Source organism: Leucopleurus acutus, assembly GCF_964270905.1.
Source record: "Leucopleurus acutus genome assembly, chromosome: 2".
In the NCBI taxonomy this organism is placed as follows: domain Eukaryota; kingdom Metazoa; phylum Chordata; class Mammalia; order Artiodactyla; family Delphinidae; genus Leucopleurus; species Leucopleurus acutus.
Genome location: NC_139143.1, coordinates 55,115,607 through 55,137,593, shown reverse-complemented (window position 1 = coordinate 55,137,593; position 21,987 = coordinate 55,115,607). Strand labels below are relative to the sequence as shown.

The 21,987-nt window shown below is 41.0% G+C and overlaps 1 protein-coding gene across 1 annotated transcript in view; it reads left to right on the top strand.

Annotated features, from left to right (window-relative positions):
- LAMC1 (laminin subunit gamma 1) overlaps positions 1 to 21,987 on the top strand; it is a 123,493-nt gene that overhangs the window by 76,744 nt on the left and 24,762 nt on the right. Inside the window, exons 3-13 of the mRNA XM_082833796.1 lie at positions 1,293 to 1,423; positions 3,689 to 3,855; positions 6,357 to 6,545; positions 7,368 to 7,485; positions 8,091 to 8,189; positions 8,281 to 8,417; positions 8,791 to 8,913; positions 9,005 to 9,194; positions 9,507 to 9,619; positions 11,975 to 12,196; positions 12,317 to 12,505. Coding sequence (XP_082689922.1) covers positions 1,293 to 1,423; positions 3,689 to 3,855; positions 6,357 to 6,545; positions 7,368 to 7,485; positions 8,091 to 8,189; positions 8,281 to 8,417; positions 8,791 to 8,913; positions 9,005 to 9,194; positions 9,507 to 9,619; positions 11,975 to 12,196; positions 12,317 to 12,505 — 1,678 coding nt within the window. The remainder of the gene's footprint in view (positions 1 to 1,292; positions 1,424 to 3,688; positions 3,856 to 6,356; positions 6,546 to 7,367; positions 7,486 to 8,090; positions 8,190 to 8,280; positions 8,418 to 8,790; positions 8,914 to 9,004; positions 9,195 to 9,506; positions 9,620 to 11,974; positions 12,197 to 12,316; positions 12,506 to 21,987) is intronic.

The window sequence follows — 21,987 nt, the reverse complement described above, 5'->3', positions numbered from 1 at the left end:
TCATGATTTTGTGTTGGGCTGGGCTCACTCCCTGGCAGGTCAGCTGGGAGCTGGGTTTTTCTCTCCCTGTGATCTTACATCCTCAAGGGGGCTAGACTAGGCTTCTCCATGTGATGGAGGAGGTATTCCAAGAGGGTAAATCCCAGTGCACAGATGCTTGTTAAACCTCTGCTTGTGTCACATTTGCTGATGTCTCCTTGGCCAAAGCAAGTCACACGCCCAAGCCTAGAATCAGCGTATACAGGGACTACACAGGTTGTGGACACTGGCAGACATGATTCATTGGGATAATTGTTATAACTACTACAGATGTAAACATCTGACTAAAATTAGCTCAATGAAAGGGCATTTATTATAAGCGCTTAGATCTCATAAAACCGGGGGGAAAACCGTATAACCTTCATTCTTGTCCTCTGCCATTATGATATACCTACTGACTTGATCAGTTGGAGTTTCCTCAAATCTGTTCATTTGCTCGGTAGATGTTACTTGAGCACCAACTATATGCTAAGCACTAGTGAAATGCAGTGAACAAAACAAAACAAATTCCTGCCCTGTGGGGCTTATAATCTGGTGGTGGCAGTGGTGGGGTGGGCAGGTGGTGGTGATGGAGACAGGCAGTTTAAATAAAATAGGGAAGGGAAATAGGGAGTTGCAGGGGGCTGGGGGGTGGCGATTTTAGATAGGGTGGCCAGGGAAGGCCTCATGAGAAGTGACATTTGGGAAGGGTCAAGACAAAGAGTACGTCTGATAGGTTCAGGCCAGTGTAATGATTGATTGCTTTGTGCTTGGATGTGTCTCCCAGATCTGTCCATAGTGGAGTGGGTAGGAGGGAGAGGGAGATGGTACAAGATGGGCAGGAGGAGGCAGTGACCAGTGTATCGGATACAGTGGTGGTACTTCGCAAGTTCTGTGCTGGCTTCTCTTGACTGGCTTTGGGGTGTGGGTACAGGATGGAGAGACGAGACGTGTGTTGACTACCTAATGCATGCTGAGCGTTGAAGAGCATATTTCACTTAAGCCTCTCTACAGCCTTGTGAAGAAACTAATATTATTCCTGCCTTGGGAGACTCTGAGTGGTCAAGTAACAACTTAGATCAAAGAAGGGAAGAGTCAAGAAGGAAATTCAAGTATGAAGAAATGAAAGGAGTCCTTGAGTGTTATAATAGATTTAATGCCAGAAGAGGACATGAGTTAAATGATACATTAACTGTTTAGAAGATTTTGTCACATATATGTCTCTTATCTTCAGTGCCTTTACCTATCTTTTCTGTGTTTTTGTTTTCTGACAGGAATGGGTAACTGCCACTGACATCAGGGTAACACTCAATCGCCTGAACACTTTTGGGGATGAAGTGTTTAATGACCCCAAAGTTCTCAAATCCTATTATTATGCAATCTCTGATTTCGCTGTGGGTGGTAGGTAAGTAAACCATTAAATAATCTTGAAAGCGATTGGAGCTTTGGTGTAGAAGTGAATGTAGCAACTTGTTTACAACTGTATTAGTAATGTTTTTTGGACCTCATTATCCTGGAAACAAAGTAATTAGGTTTTCTAAAACCTTGTCAGATCAACACATTAGTGAATTCTTATTGAGCATTTAAGCGCAAAGCTCTGTGATAGGCACTGTGACGCTACTGAGGAAGTGCAAGTCTGACATTCACTTACTGAGAAGGACCTGACCTTCTAGGATCCTACAGGTGAATGGGGCAGGCGATGTATGAATATGCGAAAAGTTAAATACTGGTACCATCAAGCGTTTTAGATAAAGAGATGTCATATGTCAGAGAATAGTTACAGGACTGTCAGGCTAGAGAAACAGATGGAATCTAAGCTGGGCGTCGAAGAATAGGTAGGGTTTAGATAAGGAGAGAGGATGTCTGGGTTGGGTGCAGGAGGGTTGGGTGCATGTCATGAGCAAAAGTTTAGAGTTGGAAGCGTTTAGACCTCCTTGACTTAAGGAAAATCTTATATGAATTTGTGGAGTTGTAAACCAGAGAGTTTGGTAGCCAGAGACCTTAGACAGTGAGCCAAGAATCTTGGACTTACCTCCCCTTGTAACAGACTATGAAGTCTCAAGAGCAGAAGCATTATTTTTGTATGCAGTGTTCCTGGTATGGGATTGATGCTCAGTGAAAGTTGATGGAAACTGTAACCAATGAGAAATCATGTACTTTTTTGGTGTTAGGGCTATGATTTCAACACAGTAGATTAGGAAGATTAGCTGCAGGCAAGGTAACAGTAGAATATGATCGAGAGAATTTATATTCCTGTTATTATGCTGTCATCTAGGTGTTAGGTGACACCAAATACCTGACATTAAGGTGGTGACAGCAGAATGGAAAGAAACATTTAGGTGCATTATGAAGGAAGAATTATCAGGATTTTAGTCAAAGGTGATTTTGAAGGTTTAGTGACCAGGAGAATGGTGGTATCATTAACAGAATAAACGGAGAAGATGAGCTCATTTGGGAAGGTGGTGAGTTTAGTTGTAGAATGTAAAGTTTTAAGTCGTGGAGGACATCTAAATTTGTGCAGCAGTCAAGGACAGGAGCTTGGGAGAAAGAGGCGGCCTGGAGATATACATTTGGGATTCATCCTGGTGCACTGTAGGTGTTTCAGAAGTGTTTGAGTGTATCATTAGGTGGTGCTTGAAGCTGTGGAACTGACTGCCATCTTTAAAGAGTGAGTGAGGGTAATGGCTCTGCACCAGAGTGCGTGTTAGTATTCATGGGGATTTCCATGAGTCCTTAGTTTATGGTAGTACCTGCATCTAGAGGCTCCTTCAAGGATTCTTGCCCCAAACAACCCAAGGGAATGTCAGTCTACCGGAGATCCATATGGTGGTGTGGTATCTGTCTCTCACTGTCTTCAGATCAAATACTTTAAAATCATGATGGCAGGTAACTGCTGAAATTTATTGACTCGTTATATGCCTGTACAGTCCTGGGCACATACATGTAGCAACCTCTTGATCTTCTCAATAACTCTATGAAATAGGTATTATCATCCTCCCTATTTTACAGGTAAGGCACCGAGTTTAAGTTCCATTGGTAAGTCACAGGGCAAGGTTTCGAACCCAGGCAGCCTGGCCTTGGAGTCCATGTTCTTCTTAACCACTACACTTGGCTGCCTCTTGAGATGCACACATTTCACTTCAGGAAATGGTCCTACAGATGTCCTCAGAAATTGTTGGGGACTTTCTTCTCATGTCTGGTTAATGCCCCATCCCCTGTTAAATAAAGCTACCTTTTTTTTGTCTTGTTTGATTTTTCTTCATACCTGAAAACACACAGTCATTACTTAATCTTGCTCAGTTCCTCAGTTTACAGTCTTGAGTGGTAAACTCAAAAACATCCTGAGGTGTTTTCAGTTCTCTGTGTACATCCTTTTTCTGCATCCGTTTCAGGGCTTCATAGGTGTTTCATTCTTTTTTTTTTTTTTTTTTTTTTTTTTTTGCGGTACGCGGGCCTCTCACTGCTGTGGCCTTTCCCGTTGCGGAGCACAGACTCCGGACATGCAGGCTCAGCGGCCATGGCTCACGGGCCTAGCTGCTCCGCAGCATGTGGGATCTTCCCGGACTGGGGCACGAACCCGTGTCCCCCGCATCGGCAGGCGGACTCTCAACCACTGCGCCACCAGGGAAGCCCGGTGTTTCATTCTTTTAAGGGTCTCTTCTCTCCCCAGGTGTAAATGTAACGGACATGCAAGCGAGTGTGTGAAGAATGAATTTGACAAGCTGGTGTGTAATTGCAAACATAATACTTATGGCGTAGACTGTGAGAAGTGCCTTCCTTTCTTCAATGACCGGCCGTGGAGGAGGGCGACTGCCGAGAGTGCCAGCGAATGCCTGCGTGAGTGCCCCTTGGTGTTCGTCTGCTAAATTGTCTTGAGGACTTCAGAGGTGGGAGAAGGAATGGGTGACTTCCTTTGATTCCTCCTTGAAAGGAAAAGCCTGGAAGGCAGAGCTTCTTCCCTAATTTGAGAGTGTAGAACAATAACCTGCATGCACGTCAAAGGAAAATCATAGATGCGGGCAATTGGCCACAAACGTATACTGTGCTGGTTTTATGTTTCCTTCATGAACACACATAACAGAATGGGAGCAGCATCTTCAAGGTTTGGCCTTTGCTTAGCTCTAAATACTGGGCTGGGGTTGCCTACTCTAAAATATGGTTTCTCCAGTCTTTTCTTTGTTGCCCTTTAAAATATTCTTCTTGCTTTCAATGCTCGTTTATTCGAACAGCCAGGATTGTTGATGAACATTGGTCAGGTGTGATGAGTTCTAGACTGAGACTGCTATTCGATGGATTATTTATCAAAATTATGTTTTCTTTATCTCACTAAAGAGCACAATGGGGAGGATTTCCTACTTCCGTCATGCAGAGGTGGGTGGCTCTGGGAAGAAGAGTAGAGCCTAGTATTCTTAGGAAGAGGTAAAATGAAAAAGATTACACATTGTTTATTCCTTCATAATGTCTAGGTTTATTCTGAAGAGATAGAGAAAGGAATCTCAGGAGAAAAATCATGAAACCATGTAGTCATGATTTGCCAAGGACTTGAAAGTGAGAAACTTTTAAAGCAGCAACATTTTCTTATGTCCTTATAAACATTCCTTATCGTATCCTCTTGGTAATAAAGGGAATAAGAAGGAAGACACTCTGAACTTGCAGGAATTATTGGCAGAAACCTTGAAAAAGGGCCAATATCTTGACTCATGACTGTTTCCATTAGCTGCCTACAGCAGATTTTCTTATTCAACTTTTCTTTTCTCAACAAATTCCTGATTTTCAGATAAATTTTACAGCCTCCTCTAGCATTCCTAAGCACTTTAACTTCTTTCATTCTTTTACTGAACTGTAATATCCAGTGTTGGAAACTACATGATAAAGGCTGATAAAAGAAAAAATGAAATACTCCTAAGGTGTGACATCTATATTAATGTGCACGTGTGTTTGAAAAGTAATCTGCTTAATGATGTCATATTTTGAGTCTATCCAGGAACATTATGGGATAAAAACAAGTGTAACATTATATCCAGCTTCTCACTAGCAGGTGAACAGAATACAGTAGCTAACAGACTTTGATAAGGAGCTAAGTCAATTGGCTTTCCTCTTTGGTCCCTTCAGGCACCATGGCCCGTCAGAGAGAGAAGTTTCTGGAGGTGTGACAGTACCACAGTATTGTCAGGGTGCTGGAGCTAGGGAAGAGAGAATGACAGCTGCCTTCTCTCTTACCAGCTGATGATGAGGGAGCCACAGCATCTGCTTTTAGCAGTGGGTTAGGACAGCATAGACCTGGGGATTGTTCTGCCTCACGGTCTCTAAGCACCAGACCATTTAGGTGCTGTGAGCTGGGCTGATTGCGGGATAATCTAGGGAGACTTGAGGGAAGAGAAATAGCTGATGAAGAAGGGAATGGGAGCTTTCAGAGTTACTTAACTCTAATTCTTGGTGCCAGCGATTCAAGTTTCTAAAAAGTTTTCAAATATAGTACCGTAAAAGAACTGATTGTAAAGGCAGGGAGGAGAAAAAAAAACATATTCAAATTTTTTTAAACAACAATCTCCTGCTCTATCTGTAATCAAATAAAATTTTATTTTTATTTAGTGTCCGTACTTGGAGCAGGGTCAATAATTTGGAAAAAATCATCTTAGTATAAATATAATAAAGATTTTCAATGACTACAGATACTCGTCACGTAGGGAATAGAGCTACTTAACAGATGACCCATTTGGCACTGTGGCTTCCCAGCAGATGGAGGCATCTATGGATCTAGATTTCCCTTCTTGTGGATTTACTTTCTTGTGGATCTATAGATTTTCTGCTTCTTTTGAAAGAGGCACTAATTTTTACCCATGTGTCTCAAGATTACTCCAGTCTGGGTATGCAAGTAATCGGGCATTTTAGAAGTTGGTGTCTAATGTATTGGAATTGTCTGAGCCCTGAAAAGTTAACATAAATTGAAGCCTACATATAAATTGGCCCCTTGTGCTTGGACTTGGTATTAGAATGAAGTATAAAGGTTCAGAAAAATTGTAATTTCACTTGGCTTTTGTTTGTATGTGTACAACTATGCAGAGATTCCTAAGTACAAGGATTACTTATATTTTATGATGGTACTATTTTTGATAAGGATGAACATTTCTTAGTAAGCTGTTAACCTGACGGTATGAACCCTTTATAGACAGACACACAGTTTTCGTTTTTATTTTTGAATGAACAGTGCATCTGGCGGTCGTTCGTAATCTGCCACCACCTGTCTGTCAGATGTGGGGAATTATGGTTTTGTTTTGAGTCTTTTAAAATGCTGTTTGTAAAGGAACATGGATCTGACTTAACGTTTTGGCCAACAGCCTGTGACTGCAATGGCCGATCGCAGGAATGCTACTTTGACTCTGAACTGTACCGTTCCACGGGCCATGGTGGCCACTGTACCAACTGCCAGGATAACACGGACGGCGCCAACTGTGAGAGGTGCCGGGAGAATTTCTTCCGCCTTGGGAACAGAGAAGCCTGCTCTCCCTGCCACTGTAGTCCTGTTGGTAAGTGACAGGCAGAGTCTGCTTCATTGTGATGGTTGGAAGACAAAATGAGCATTCCCTGTACCCCCAGAACATAAAGCTTTGTTCCCTAGGGATTCGCACAGCTTAAGTACAGGAGAGTGTACATTGTTATAACATGTAAATGATTTAGGATCTGCCTCTACTCTCTTTAACCAGGTTGGGCCTTCAGATGATTTTCTGGTGTGTATAAAAATGTGGGGTTGGCCTGAGTAATGGTTCTGTAAATAATTAGCAATAAGATCATCAAGACCATTTGAACTTTGACTGTAAAAGGTTAGCTTCTTCGTGAGTTCTTCCTTGTTAATGATTTTGTTTAGTCTAACCTCCTTGGAGGGCTGAACTCTTTCAGCGCATTGGTGTGTGTTCAGAGGAGCAGAGTGCTCTTAGTCTGTTGTGCTTTTTCAGGAGTTTGAACTTTATTTTTGTTATTCATGCCTGTATATACTTAAATTCTAGACACAGGCCATAAGGAGCCTGTGCTCGTCCACAGAGCAGTGACTGGTTTTGTGTACGGTTTACCATTGGGTACAGAGTGATTCGTTAGTGGTTTTCAGCAGTTATGAGTGGATTCATCTTAGGGTGTATGTCTGGAAAGTTTAAAAGTCATGGCTTAAAGGGGTATGATTTTGAGAGTGTTCTGATTTAAAATTTGATCTTTATTCTCTTGGTTACCATCTAGATACTGAAAAACAATCTGCATTCTGGTTTTCAGGCATTGTTTTTAGTTACCAACCTTCTTTCTTTGAGACATTAATTTTACTTACCTAACTGGTGGTTGACACTGAGCACTTTAAATTTCAGGTTCTCTCAGTACACAGTGTGATAGCTATGGCAGATGTAGCTGTAAGCCTGGAGTGATGGGGGACAAATGTGACCGTTGCCAGCCTGGGTACCATTCTCTTACTGAGGCTGGATGCAGGTAAGATTTTTCAAGGGGGCAGAATCCAAATGTAGCTGATTCTTTTTTTTTTTTTTTTTTTTGCGGTACGCGGGCCTCTCACTGTTGTGGCCTCTCCCGTTGCGGCGCACAGGCTCCGGACGCGCAGGCTCAGCGGCCATGGCTCACGGGCCCAGCCGCTCCGCGGCATATGGGATCCTCCCGGACCGGGGCACGAACCCGTGTCCCCTGCATCGGCAGGCAGACTCTCGAACACTGCGCCACCAAGGAAGCCCAAATGTAGCTGATTCTTAATAATAGATGTTGTAGCTAATCTGCAGCCATATAAACATTTTCCCCCCATGATACTTGTAAACCAAGATTTAAGGCTTCTCGCTGTCTTCTCTCTGTAATGATGATCCAGGATTGTTCTGTGCAGAGGTGAAGCAGAGTTTTCAATGTCTAAATGTGATGGTTATCCTTGATTGAAATCAAATCCAAGTATAAAGATGACTTTAGGGTTCATTTTGCTCTTTCTATTCCTTTTTTAAAAATCTGTTAACATATAAAACAAAAGATTGACTTTGAGTGGACTTTCTTTATCTTTTCTCTTATTTCATTGTTTTCCTCCATTTTCCATCCAATAGGCCATGCTCTTGTAATCCTTCTGGCAGCACAGACGAATGTAATTTTGAAACAGGAAGATGTGTTTGCAAAGACAATGTCGAAGGCTTCAATTGTGAGAGGTAGATCATTTTTTCTCTAGCCGTATTGTATTTTCTCTGTTATCATATTTCAAGTACAATGAATACCTGATTGTATCTTAATCTCTTTCAGATGCAAACCTGGATTTTTTAATCTGGAATCATCTAATCCTATGGGTTGCACACCTTGCTTCTGCTTTGGGCATTCTTCTGTCTGTACAAATGCTGTCGGCTACAGTGTTTATTCTATAACCTCTACCTTTCAGACAGGTAAAGTAGACCTTTCCTTCTGTCCTCTAGAATCGTGAGACTAGACTTACAGTGTTAAAAAGTCAGTAGCTCTTTGAGCCCCTTTTGACGGTATCAGCACTTTGTTTTTTAATGTATGTGATTTTTGTTTGGCTTTTTAATTTAATGAAAGTATATATAAATGGTTTTAGAATTTACCAAATTAAGTATAAACTATTATATAAAATAAAGAAGATTATAGCTTGAGGGGTATAGCATATATAGGTACTGTTATAGCCTCCATTTATGAAAAAACTTTCATTGATGACTTGCTATATATTTTGTGGTATATAGAGGACCTGAATTCAGGACATTTACAAAGTAACGGCATTTGTGTTCCATCCTCTGCTTGCAGATGAGGATGGGTGGCGTGTGGAACAAAGGGATGGCTCTGAAGCATCATTTGAGTGGTCCTCTGAGAGGCAAGATATCGCTGTCATTTCAGATAGCTACTTTCCTAGGTACTTCATTGCCCCCGGTAAGTAAGGCTAGGAAGCGGTCTGGCTTGGCGTGTGCCCCTGTTTATTCTTACTCTCACATTCTTGCTCACCATTGTGTCTGCCTTCCAGCAAAGTTCTTGGGCAAGCAGGTGCTGAGTTATGGTCAGAACTTCTCCTTCTCCTTTCGAGTGGACAGGCGAGACACTCGCCTCTCTGCAGAAGACCTGGTGCTTGAGGGAGCTGGCCTAAGAGTGTCTGTGCCCTTGATCGCTCAGGGCAATTCCTATCCGAGTGAGACCACTGTGAAATATGTCTTCAGGTAAGACAGTTCTGTTTTTAAAATCTGACTTGACCAGAATTATAAAAGTGGTTTCTTTGTCAAAGCTCACCAGGCCTCAAGGTGTGTGTCGAAGAAAAACTTCTGGCTTCTCAAGGTGACTTGGTAAAAGGGAACTTTCCCTTTGTTGACGTGTACCTTTTCCAGTTGTACTGTCAAACCAACAGACTCATCTCTGACCTGGTTAGATTGGCAGAGCAGTGCATTGTCGGTGGCATAAATGAGTAAGAAATGCTTTCTCGGCACCCAGAATTGTCCTTACAGAGGTTAATGTGGCCCTTCCTTTTTCTCTAGGCTCCATGAAGCAACAGATTACCCTTGGAGGCCTACTCTTACCCCTTTCGAATTTCAGAAACTCCTAAACAATTTGACCTCTATCAAGATCCGTGGGACATATAGTGAGAGAAGTAAGTTATGATATAATTTAAGAGAATCATTTAAGATGATTAGATAAAAGGATCCATAATCAAAAGTTTATCTCTAAAGTCCTAATACTATAACACTGATCCTAAAGAAGTGGTATAAACTGCCTCATCATACATGAATTGTGTATAAAAATAATGCAAAAAAACAACAACAAAAAATAATGCATTTTAAAACTACTTTTAAGGACCTGGAGAAAATTAGCCAAAATTAGTAAATAGTATTGTTTTATAATAAATAAGCCTATTGAGGCTATATTATCTATAATTAGAATCTTCTAAGAATCCCAAATATAATTCTGCTGGCTCACATTGCTTAACCTTTGTTTCTTTTTATTTCTTGCTTATGTAACTGTCAAGCCCTTTTAACTAAATTGGCTAAATTATGAAAAATTAAAAATTACTGAATGAACATTTGTTATAATTTTAAATTTAAAAAGCTGTTTTAAGCATTTCTTTAAATTTTTTTCCTATAATTGTTTTTTTTTTTTTTAATGAGGACCTATTTCTATAGAAAGGTGAAGCTGTCTGGGGGAAGAGGAATCAGAGTGGTGGTGTGGCATTGAAAGTGGCATCAGCAGCTTGGATGTGTTGATTTTTGAGATGCCTGCATGAATATCCAGATGAAAATGTCTTATAAGTAGTTAGAAATATGGTTGGGGCTTACGAAGAAGTTGAGACTGGAGATCTAGAATCAAAGGGTTGTCAACGTATGGGTAATCATTTTTCAACTTGGAAATATAACCAAAAAATACAGAAAGAGAAAAGAAGGTGCAATCCTGGAAACAGTTATTTAAGGACCATGACCTGAGACTTGAGAGAAAAAGAATTTTAAGGAAGAGGAACAATTAACAGGTTTAGGAAGATAGTACAATTGGATTTTGGTATTGGGTAACTGAAGAATCATTGGTGAGGGGGTTTTTTTGTTTGTTTGTTTTTTTAAGAAGTGTTGGGCTTCCCTGGTGGCGCAGTGGTTTGAGAGTCCGCCTGCCGATGCAGGGGACATGGGTTCGTGCCCCAGTCCGGGAAGATCCCACATGCCGCGGAGCGGCTGGGCCCGTGAGCCATGGCCGCTGAGCCTGCGTGTCCGGAGCCTGTGCTCCGCAACGGGAGAGGCCACAACAGTGAGAGGCCTGCATACCGCAGGAAAAAAAAAAAAAAAGTGTTGAAACTGAAGTTAGATTGCAGTGATTTAATTAAGTAAATTAGATCACAAATTAAGTAAATTCAAAGGTGAAGAAGTAAAATACAGATTATTCTTTTAAGAAGTTCGGCTGTGAGGGAAGGAAAAGAGAGGGACTGGACTCTAATTAGGGAGTAGGGACAGATCGAAGAAAGTACTTTTAGGATGGGGAGGCTTAAGAATGTTTGAAGTTGGAAGCACGTTAACAGTGGAGATGTCTCTCATGATCTAATGTTGAAAAAACCCATAAATGTAGTAAAAGTTAACTAAATTCAAGGCAGAAATAGAAGAGCTGTCCTTTAGCCTCAGGTCATCAGTTTCTAAGAATTATATAAACAGCAAGTGATATTTCATAACATGGGGAAATACACTTGAAAGATAAGAGTGCAAGAGACAGGAGTGGAATGGAAATTAAAGGGAAATATGATGATACAATCAAAACCTGCCTCTTCCATAGGATGTTCCTGCTGAGTCTGTCATGTGCACTGTTAGGTTGGATGAACCATTGGGCTAAGCCAATATACGGCTTCCTCTATTTTTATTTTCTTCTGGAAACGGGAAAGCATTATGATATACGGCATAACAGCTTTGGAATAATTACATATTTGTCAAAGTAGCCCTGATTATTAGAACTTGTTTACTTATTTTTTCTGTTTTATGCAGGGCAAAAAATATAATTTGAGTGGTACTTGTCGACAGGTGCTTCCCCTGCTTTCTTATCCTTGAGCTCTGTGATCAGTGCCTGATTTTGTGGGAAAAGAACATAAACACGGCTTAATGGCTGTAGCCTTAAACTCTTGTTATTTCCACATTCTTCCTTTTATCTTTTCTTGCCCCAGATTATTGCCCAGTGCTTTTCATTTTTCACATTGGTGATTGGGAGAACTGTAAAATCCAACAAATCTGTGTGTGTGTGCGTGTGTGTGTGTTTAAAAAACGAATTTTGCTCTACCACCATTCCAGATACTTAGCACCCGGTAGCACATAATTGTTCTACATTGCTATTTTCTGGTTATCTTCTCCAACAGATGAATTAAACGGATGGTTGATTGTCTCTGAAATTTTGGGTGTGGTTACCCCTTAGCATTATTGACTTTGCAAGAAGTTTTGGAATACGAAAGCCAGTTCAGTGATCCTCTTCTCCACATCATACACAGGTGCTGGATATTTGGATGATGTCACCCTGGCAAGCGCTCGTCCCGGGCCTGGGGTCCCTGCAACTTGGGTGGAGTCCTGCACCTGTCCTGTGGGATACGGAGGACAGTTTTGTGAGATGTGCCTCTCGGGTTACAGAAGAGAAACTCCGAGTCTTGGACCATACAGTCCATGTGTGCTTTGTACCTGCAATGGGCACAGTGAGACCTGTGACCCTGAGACAGGTGAGAAGATGACCTTTGGGGGCTGCTAGACCTAAATTCTCTTTAGCAGGTGGTTGGAAATGCTCATCGTCTTATTTGCTTATACACTCACCTGTTTTCTCACACCTGCTCTCCAAATAGGTGTTTGTAACTGCAGAGAGAATACAGCCGGGCCCCACTGTGAGAAATGCAGTGACGGGTACTATGGCGATTCCACCGTGGGCACCTCCTCTGATTGCCAACCCTGTCCGTGTCCTGGGGGCTCCAGTTGTGCTGTTGTTCCTAAGACACAGGAGGTGGTGTGCACCAACTGTCCTACTGGCACCACTGGTAAGTCTGCTCTATCCACAGAAACACCTTGGGAAGAAGGACTTTGGAGGTTTTTGGATTTTCTTGTTTGGTTCCATGGTTAGTTTTCCTAGTAGGCAAAAGTTTTGTAGGAAACAGGTTTATTATGGATTTGTAAAATGCATATCAATTACTAATAACAGCTAACATATTTATGGCCAGGTGCTTTTCTAAGCACTTTAACATATACTGCCTCATTAATCCTCACAACCCTCTGAGATAGCTTCTTGCATTATCCTCAGGTTACAGCTAAGAAAACTGAGGCACAGAGACATTAAGTTACATGTCCAAGGCTACATGGCTATAGTCATTGGAGCAGCTGGAATTTCAACCCAGGCATTCTGGCTCCAAAGAGGATGATCACTACAACATACTCTCCCTTACAAGACGCGAATCAAAACTTGAGTTTTAGTTTGTGAGGCTGCCCTGGGATTCTTGGTGTAAAGTGGTAATTTTAAAATTCTTTAAATTCTTTATCTAAATAGTCCTTTCAGTGTATCAGGGCCCATCGCATTTAGTTAGGGAAAAAATATTTGTAGAGCTTTGGATAAGACCTCTGTTCCCATTCTCTGAGATTCTTTCTTTTTGATAAGAACATAAAACTAGATCTTTCCTGGCTACTCAAGGAGTTGCCTGTGCTGATTCACAGAGGAGACGGGGGCTCACTGTTGACCGTTCCCCTTTCTGCCACTGACTTTAGCCTCCACGTAATGGAGAGGTTCTGGCCAGGCTTCTGATACAGACTTTGACTCTGTTACAAGCTCTTTGTTCAAAAGATACTGCTAGAGAGCATGAACATAAGTAGAAAAACCAAAACACTGAGCTCATACTCTGTATCTCTCATGTCTCATCAAAACATTCTTTAATCATTGGGAAGCATTAAAACACTCCACCTTCCTTCCACTTCTCCCCTGACCGCACATCGAGCACAAGGGCAGTGCCACACAGGGAGAGCCAATCATTTGCTTAAGGTAGTTGAAAAAATAAGGAGTAGAAGTTAGTGTAGAATTTCATATTTTTGACTCTTTTTTTTAAAGAAAACAGTGGCCCAACAGAGTCTCTTAGAGATAGACTTCTCCAGCCTCATTCCCCACCACCCGCCGCTGCACTTGTACCCTCTGCTCCAGCCCTCCTGGGCTCAGGTGTGCCCGACTCTGGCCTGCCACGTGCTGTTCTCTTTCTTTAGAGTGCTTACCCGACTCTCTCACTTTTCTTAGCCAACTCCTGTCTGTTCTGTGGGTTGAGTTGAAACGTCACTTCCCCAGGATGGTTTTCCTCAATGAACCCTCCCTGCTGTACCCAGGTTCTTAGGACCTTTTACTCTGCTGCCACAGAGTATAGTAAGTATCCCTCGTTCAGTGTCTACTCTCAGAAGTACTTAACAGAGCATTTTGATAAGAGATCCCTCTACTGATTCTGTTGTTTCACTGGACAGTAAACTAAACAGTTAGGCATTGTGGAGTCGTTCTCATATCTATACTAAATAGTACAAATGGTGAAGTAAAATTATTCGGGATGCTTATAGAGAGATGGAGTATCATATAGGAGATTTTAGGAAATGTTATACACATATTAGTCACTAATCAGATTTGTGAAATATACAGTTGACCCTTGAACAACACAGGTTTGAACTGAATGGGTCCACTTGCATGAGATTTTTTCAATAGTAAATACTACAGTACTACAATACACAGTTGGTTGAATCCATGGATGTGGAATTGCAAATTCAGAGGAGCCGCAGAAGGTGGGGGCTGGATGACTATAAGTTGTATAAGGATTTCTGACTGTGCAGAGGGATCAGTCCACCCCCGCATTGTTCAAGGGTCAGCTGTATTTGTTTTGTTAGTTATCACCTGGATTGAAGGAAATGATCTATAGCAGTTCTTGAGGATGTTAATTAGGATGTAGAAGTCTGCATGAAAACAGCACAGACCCTGTGAAAAATAATGCCATCAGTCTTTTTTTTTTTTTTAGCTGTGTTGGGTCTTCGCTGCATGCAGGCTTTCTCTAGTTGCGGTGCGCGGGCTTCTCATTGCAGTGGCTTCTCTTGTTGCAGAGCATGGGCTCTAGGTGCGCGGGCTTCAGTAGTTGCAGCATGTGGGCTCTAAGGGCGCGTGGGCTTCAGTAGTTGTGGCTCGCGGGCTCTAGAGCGCAGGCTCAGTAGTTGTGGCGCACGGGCTTAGTTGCTCTGCAGCATGTGGGATCTTCCCAGACCAGGGATCAAACCTGTGTCCCCTGCATTGGCAGGTGGATTCTTAACCACTGAGCCACCAGGGAAGTCCAATGCCATCATTCTTTATTTTCCTATATCCTGCTTTACTTCTTTTCATAGCACTTTTTAGCCACTTGATATTTTTATGTGTATTCATTTGTTGATTACCTATCTTCCCCCTCCACCTCCAGTTTAAGCTCCTTGAGAGCAGGAACTTTTGTCTGTTTAATTCACTTTTGTGTCCCTAACACCCAGAATAGTGTTTGGCACATGTGTTTGTTGAATGAATGCAAGTATCTATTGAATAAATGAATAGAGGTTGCAGATACAAAGTAAGATGTTCCTCATTTAGAAAATTGTTGAAGAATATGAATAACTGCTGATAGTCACTGAAATCTTCATGTGTGAAATGCTTCTGCATTTAATTTAATACTTTAAACAATCTTTTTAGGTAAATTAAAAATAATAATCATTTTTTCAACAAAATTTTTTGAGTGCATGGCTTTGGAACATGAAGATGAATAAAGGAGGGTCCCTAATCTTCAGGGTCTAAAAGTGTGGCGCAAAGCACAGATCATTTTATTTGTTTGGTTGTTTTTTTTTTTTTTTTGCGGTACACGGGCCCTCTCACTGTTGTGGCCTCTCCCGTTGCGGAGCACAGGCTCCGGATGCGCAGGCTCAGTGGCCATGGCTCACGAGCCCAGCCGCTCCACGGCATGTGGGATCTTCCCGGACCGGGGCACGAACCCATGTCCCCTGCATCGGCAGGCGGACTCCCAACCACTGCGCCACCAGGGAAGCCCAGCACAGATCATTTTAATACAGTGTGGTTAGTTCAGATAAAGGAACACACACAAGAGTGCTAAAGGAGAAGAAAGGAAGACGCCACTCCCAGTGTGGGAGGGATAATAAGGAAAACCAAGACTAAGAGAAGTCTATAATTTGCCCGAAGTCATATAAGTAGTACAGCCTGGACTTAAACCTACATCCTAGGCTCTGAGACAGAGGGGTAGACTAGCTGTAGCTGTGGAAGATATTTTGCAATGAGAGCTTTTCATGGGCTATCATGTAGCTCTGTTTTAAGTTTTCTAGCAGATTTTTTAATTGAGTTTTATTCAGAACAGGTTTTAAGACTTTTTAAATATGGATCGTATCTAGACTAGCTAAACTACCTGATGAAAAAGCAGAACTGAAATGGGGTCTTAATCCTAATCTGGAGAAGGATCTTGGGTGTGGGTCTGGAAACTATTGAATATTTACCTCAGAGGCAAGAAGGGCCCGTAGCTTCCTGTCCTCTCTTAACATCCTGTTTCTTCGTGTCCTTCTCCTCCCCCAGCCACATTTTCTGTTACCTCATCAGTGGTCTCTGTTTGCCAGATGCAGTGGTCAGTTTTCAGTCCTTATCTGACCTGGTCTCTCAGCAGCACTGGACACTGTTCACTACTCACTTTGCTCCACACATTTTCTCCTGTTGCTTTTTGTGATACTTCCCTCACCTTGGTTTTCTTCTACTTTTCTTCTCTTCTCTTGGATCTCCTTTGATCACTTCTGTTTCTCAACCTAGGGCTTTCATGTTAGCTTTATCTATATTCTCTCCTTAGGTGAACAAATCTCATCTTTAGGCTTCAAAAGCCCCTCTGTGCCTACAACTGCAAAATCCATGTCTTCAGCCCTGACCTCACTCTCTTGAGTACCAGCTACCTACTTGCTGTCTCCACTTGGATGGTGGGCTGGAAGCCTTCCATCTGCCCCTCCATATCCATTCTTTATCCTTCTCCACCCTGATGAGACCTGCATGTACTACATCACATGGCCACCTCCATTTGAGTGCAGGTGGCGGGAAGCACGTAGGAGATCAGAGAGAGAGAGGAAGGAGAGTGAGGGCAGAGTATGTATCCCAAGGCCCCTCTCTGTAGGGTCCTTGTGGTTTGGTGACCTTAATCAAAGTTACCAGCTCTTGGCAGGTGACCTTCTCCAAACAGCCCTTTTTAAGAAAGTTAGAAACTATTAGGTTCTGGTAACTGCTCCCTCCACCCACCCTCTGAGGCCAAGGTTCTGGAGCCCTGCAGTTACTATCCCAGGTGCTATGCTCTACTTGTGGTTTCTCAACACTATCCCCTTCCTTCTATGGGTAGTATGTTTTATTAACTCTCCTCAAGTCTTTTTTTAAATTATCTGTCTTTTCTTTGATGTTTTGAAATGCCATTTTTATCATGTTCTAATTTCTTAATATACTAATATCCCATGAATTTTTAATCACTGGAAAATTATTCTTGAAAAAATGCTCTCCAGTGTGTGACACTGCATAGGATGGTGCTGTATATAAACATTTTAGTCAGAGTTCCCTACCATTTCTCAAAAAAGAATAGTTTGATATAAGGAAGTTAAACTAAATATTAATGGGGACATAATTTTCATTTTTTTTGTTATTTTTTGTTTATTTATGTTTATTTATTTATTTTCTTATTAGTCATCCATTTTATACACATCAGTGTATACATGTCAGTCCTAATCTCCCAATTCATCACACCACCACCACCACCACCACCACCCCCACCGCTTTCCCCCCTTGGTGTCCATACGTTTGTTCTCTACATCTGTGTCTCAACTTCTGCTCTGCAAACTGGATCATCTGTACCATTTTCTAGGTTCCACATATATGCGTCAATATATGATATTTGTTTTTCTCTTCCTGACTTACTTCACTCTGTATGACAGTCTCTCGATGCATCCACGTCTCTACAAATGACCCAATTTCGTTCCTTTTTATGGCTGAGTAATATTCCATTGTATATATGTACCACATCTTCTTTATCCATTTGTCTGTCGATGGGCATTTAGGTTGCTTCCATGACCTGGCTATTGTAAACAGTGCTGCAGTGAACATTGGGGTGCATGTGTCTTTGTTTTTTTTGTGTGTGTGGTACGCGGGCCTCTCACTGTTGTGCCCTCCCCCGTTGTGGAGCACAGGCTCCGGACGCGCAGGCTCAGTGGCCATGTCTCACAGGCCTAGCCACTCTGCGGCATGTGGGATATGCCCGGACTGGGGCACAAACCTGTGTCCCCTGTATCAGCAGGCGGACTCTCAACCACTGTGCCACCAGGGAAGCCCCCGCACGTGTCTTTTTGAATTATGGTTTTCTCTGGGTATATGCCCAGTACTGGGATTGCTGGGTCATATGGTAGTTTTATTTTTAGTTTTTTAAGGAACCTCCATACTGTTCTCCATAGTGGCTGTATCAATTTACATTCCCACCAACAGTGCAAGAGGGTTCCCTTTTCTCCACACCCTCTCCAACATTTGTTGTTTGCAGATATTCTCATGATGCCCATTCTAACTGGTGTGAGGTGATACCTCATTGTAGTTTTGATTTGCATTTCTCTAATAATTAGTGATGTTGAGCATCCTTTCATGTGTTTCTTGGCCATCTGTGTGTCTTCTTTGGAGAAATGTCTATTTAGGTCCTCTGCCTATTTTTGGATTGGGTTGTTTGTTTTTTTAATACTGAGCTGCATGAGCTGTTTATATATTTTGGAGATTAATCCTTTGTCCGATGATTCATTTGCAAATATTTTCTCCCATTCTGAGGATTGTTTTTTCGTCTTGTTTATCGTTTCCTTTGCTGTGCAAAAGCTTTTAAGTTTCATTAGGTCCTATTTGTTTATTTTTGTGTTTATTTTTTTTTATTTCCATTACTCTAGGAGGTGGATCAAAAAATATCTTGCTATGATTTATGTCGAAGAATGTTCTTCCTATGTTTTCCTCTAAGAGTTTTATAGTGCCCAGTCTTATATTTAGGTCTCTAATCCATTTTGAGTTTATTTTTGTGTATGGTGTTAGGGAGTGTTCTAATTTCATTCTTTTACATGTAGCTGTCTGGTTTTCCCAGCACCACTTATTGAAGAGACTGTCTTTTCTCCACTGTATATCCTTGCCTCCCTTGTCATAGATTAGTTGACCATAGGTATGTGGGTGTATCTCTGGGCTTTCTATCCTGTTCCATTGATCTATATTTCTGTTTTTGTTCCAGTACCATATTGTCTTGATTACTGGAGCTTTGTAGTATAGTCTGAAGTCAGGGAGCCTGATTCCTCCAGCTCTGTTTTGTTCCCTCAAGACTGCTTTGGCTATTCAGGGTCTTTTGTGTCTCCATACAAATTTTAAGATTTTTTGTTCCAGTTCTGTAAAAAATGACATTGGTAATTTGATAGGGATTGCATTGAATCTGTAGATTGCTTTGGGTGGTATGGTCATTTTCACAATATTTATTTTTCCAGTCCAAGAGCATGGTATATATCTCTCCATCTGTTGGTATCATGTTTAATTTCTTTCATCAGTGTCTTACAGTTTTCTGCATACAGGTCTTTTGTCTCCCTAGGTAGGTTTATTCCTAGGTATTTTATTCTTTTTGTTGCAATGGTAAACGGGAGTGTTTCCTTAATTTCTCTTTCAGATTTTTCATCATCAGTGTATAGGAATTCAAGCAATTTCTGAACATTAATTTTGTATCCTGCAACTTTACCAAATTCATTGATTAGCTCTAGTGGTTTTCTGGTGGCATCTTTAGGATTCTCTATGTATAGTATCATGTCATCTGCAAACAGTGACAGTTTTACTTCTTCTTTTCCAATTTGGATTCCTTTTATTTCTTTTTCTTCTCTGATTGCCGTGGCTAGGACTTCCAAAATTATGTTGAATAATAGTGGTGAGAGTGAACATCCTTGTCTTGTTCCTGATCTTAGAGGAAATGCTTTCAGTTTTTCACCATTGAGAATGATTTTTGCTGTGGGTTTGTCATATATGGCCTTTATTATGTTGAAGTAGGTTCCCTCTGTGCCCACGTTCTGGAGAGTTTTTATCATAAATCGGTGTTGAATTTTGTCAAAAGCTTTTTCTGCATCTGTTGAGATGATCATATGGTTTTTATTTTTCAACTTGTTAATATGGTGTATCACATTGATTGATTTGCATATATTGAAGAATCCTTGCAGCTCTGGGATAAATCCTACTTGATCATGGTATATGATCCTTTTAATTTGTTGTTGGAATCTGTTTGCTAGTATTTTGTTGAGGATTTTTGCATCTATATTCATCAGTGATAATGGTCTGTAATTTTCTTTTTTTGTAGTATCTTTGTCTGGTTTTGGTGTCAGGGTGATGGTGGCCTCATAGAATGAGTTTGGGAGTGTTCCTTCCTCTGCAGTTTTTTGAAGAGTTTGAGAAGGATACATGTTAGCTCTTCTCTAAATGTTTGATAGAATTCACCTTTGAAGCCATCTGGTCCTGGGCTTTTGTTTGTTGTAAGATTCTTAATCACAGTTTCAATTTCATTTCTTGTGATTGGTCTGTTCTTAGTTTCTATTTCTTCCTGGTTCAGTCTTGGAAGGTTATACCTTTCTAAGAATTTGTCCATTTCTTCCAGGTTGTCCATTTTATTGGCATAGAGTTGCTTGTAGTAGTCTCTTAGGATGCTTTCTATTTCTGCGGTGTCTGTTGTAACTTCTCCTTTTTCATTTTACTGATTTGAGTCCTCTCCCTTTTTTTCTTGATGAGTCTGGCTAAAGGTTTATCAATTTTGTTTATCTTCTCAAAGAACCAACTTTTAGTTTTATTGATCTTTGCTCTTATTTTCTTTGTTTCTATTTCATTTATTTCTGCTCTGATCTTTATGATTTCTTTCCTTCTGCTAACTTTGGGTTTTGTTTGTTCTTCTTTCTCTGGTTCCTTTAGGTGTAAGGTTAGATTGTTTATTTGAGATTTTTGAGAACTTAGAACTTAGAACTGCTTTTGCTGCATCCCATAGGTTTTGGATTGTCGTGTTTTCATTGTCAATTGTCTCTAGGTATTTTTTGATTTCCTCTTTGATTTCTTCAGTGATCTCTTGGTTATTTAGTATTGTTAGCCTCCATGTGTTTGTGTTTTTTACTTTTTTTTCCCTGTAATTCATTTCTAATCTCATAGCATTGTGGTCAGAAAAGATGCTTGATATGATTTCAGCTTTTCTTAAATTTACTGAGGCTTGATTTGTGACCCAAGATGTGGTCTATCCTGGAGAATGTTCCATGCACACTTGAGAAGAAAGTGTAATCTGCTGTTTTTGGATGGAATGTCCTATAAATATCAATTAAATCTATCTGGTCTGTTGTGTCATTTAAAGCTTGTGTTTCCTTATTTTCTGTTTGGATGATCTGTCCATTGGTGTAAGTGAGGTGTTAAGGTCCCCCACTATTCTTGTGTTACTGTCGATTTCCTCTTTTAGAGCTGTTAGCAGTTGCCTTATGTATTGAGGTGCTCCTATGTTGGGTGCATATATATTTGTAATTGTTATATCTTCCTGGATTGATCCCTTGATCATTACATAGTGTCCTTCCTTGTCTCTTGTAACATTCTTTATTTTAAAGTCTATTTTATCTGATATGAGTATTGCTATTCCAGCTTTCTTTTGATTTCCATTTGCATGGAATATCTTATTCCATCCCCTCACTTTCAGTCTGTATGTGTCCCTACGTCTGAAGTGGGTCTCTTGTAGGCAGCATATAGATGGGTCTTGCTTTTGTATCCATTCAGCGAGCCTGTGTCTTTTGGTTGGAACATTTAATCCATTCACATTTAAGGTAATTATCGATATTTATGTTCCTATTACCATTTTCTTAATTTTGGGGGGTTTGTTTTTGCAGGTCCTTTTCTTCTCTTGTGTTTCCCACTTAGGGCACTTCCTGTAGCATTTGTTGTAGAGCTTGTTTGGTGGTTCTGAATTCTCTTAGCTTTTCCTTGTTTGTAAAGCTTTTGATTTCTCCATCAAATCTGAATGAGATCCTTGCCGGGTACAGTAATCTTGGTTGTAGGTTCTTCCCTTTCTTCACTTTATGTATATCATGCCACTCCCTTCTGGCTTGTAGAGTTTCTGCTGAGAAATCAGCTGTTAATGTTAACCTTATGGGAGTTCCCTTGTATGTTATTCGTCGTTTTTCCCTTGCTGCTTTCAATAATTTTTGTCTTTAATTTTTGCCAATTTGATTACTATGTGTCTCGGTGTGTTTCTCCTTGGGTTTATCCTGTGTGGGACTCTCTGCACTTCCTGAACTGGGGTGGCTATTTCCTTTCCCATGTTAGGGAAGTTTTCGACTATAATCTCTTCAAGTACTTTCTCTGGTCCTTTCTCTCTCTCTCTTCTCCTTCTGGGACCCCTATAATGCGAATGTTGTTGCGTTTAATGTTGTCCCAGATGTCTCTAAGGCTGTCTTCATTTCT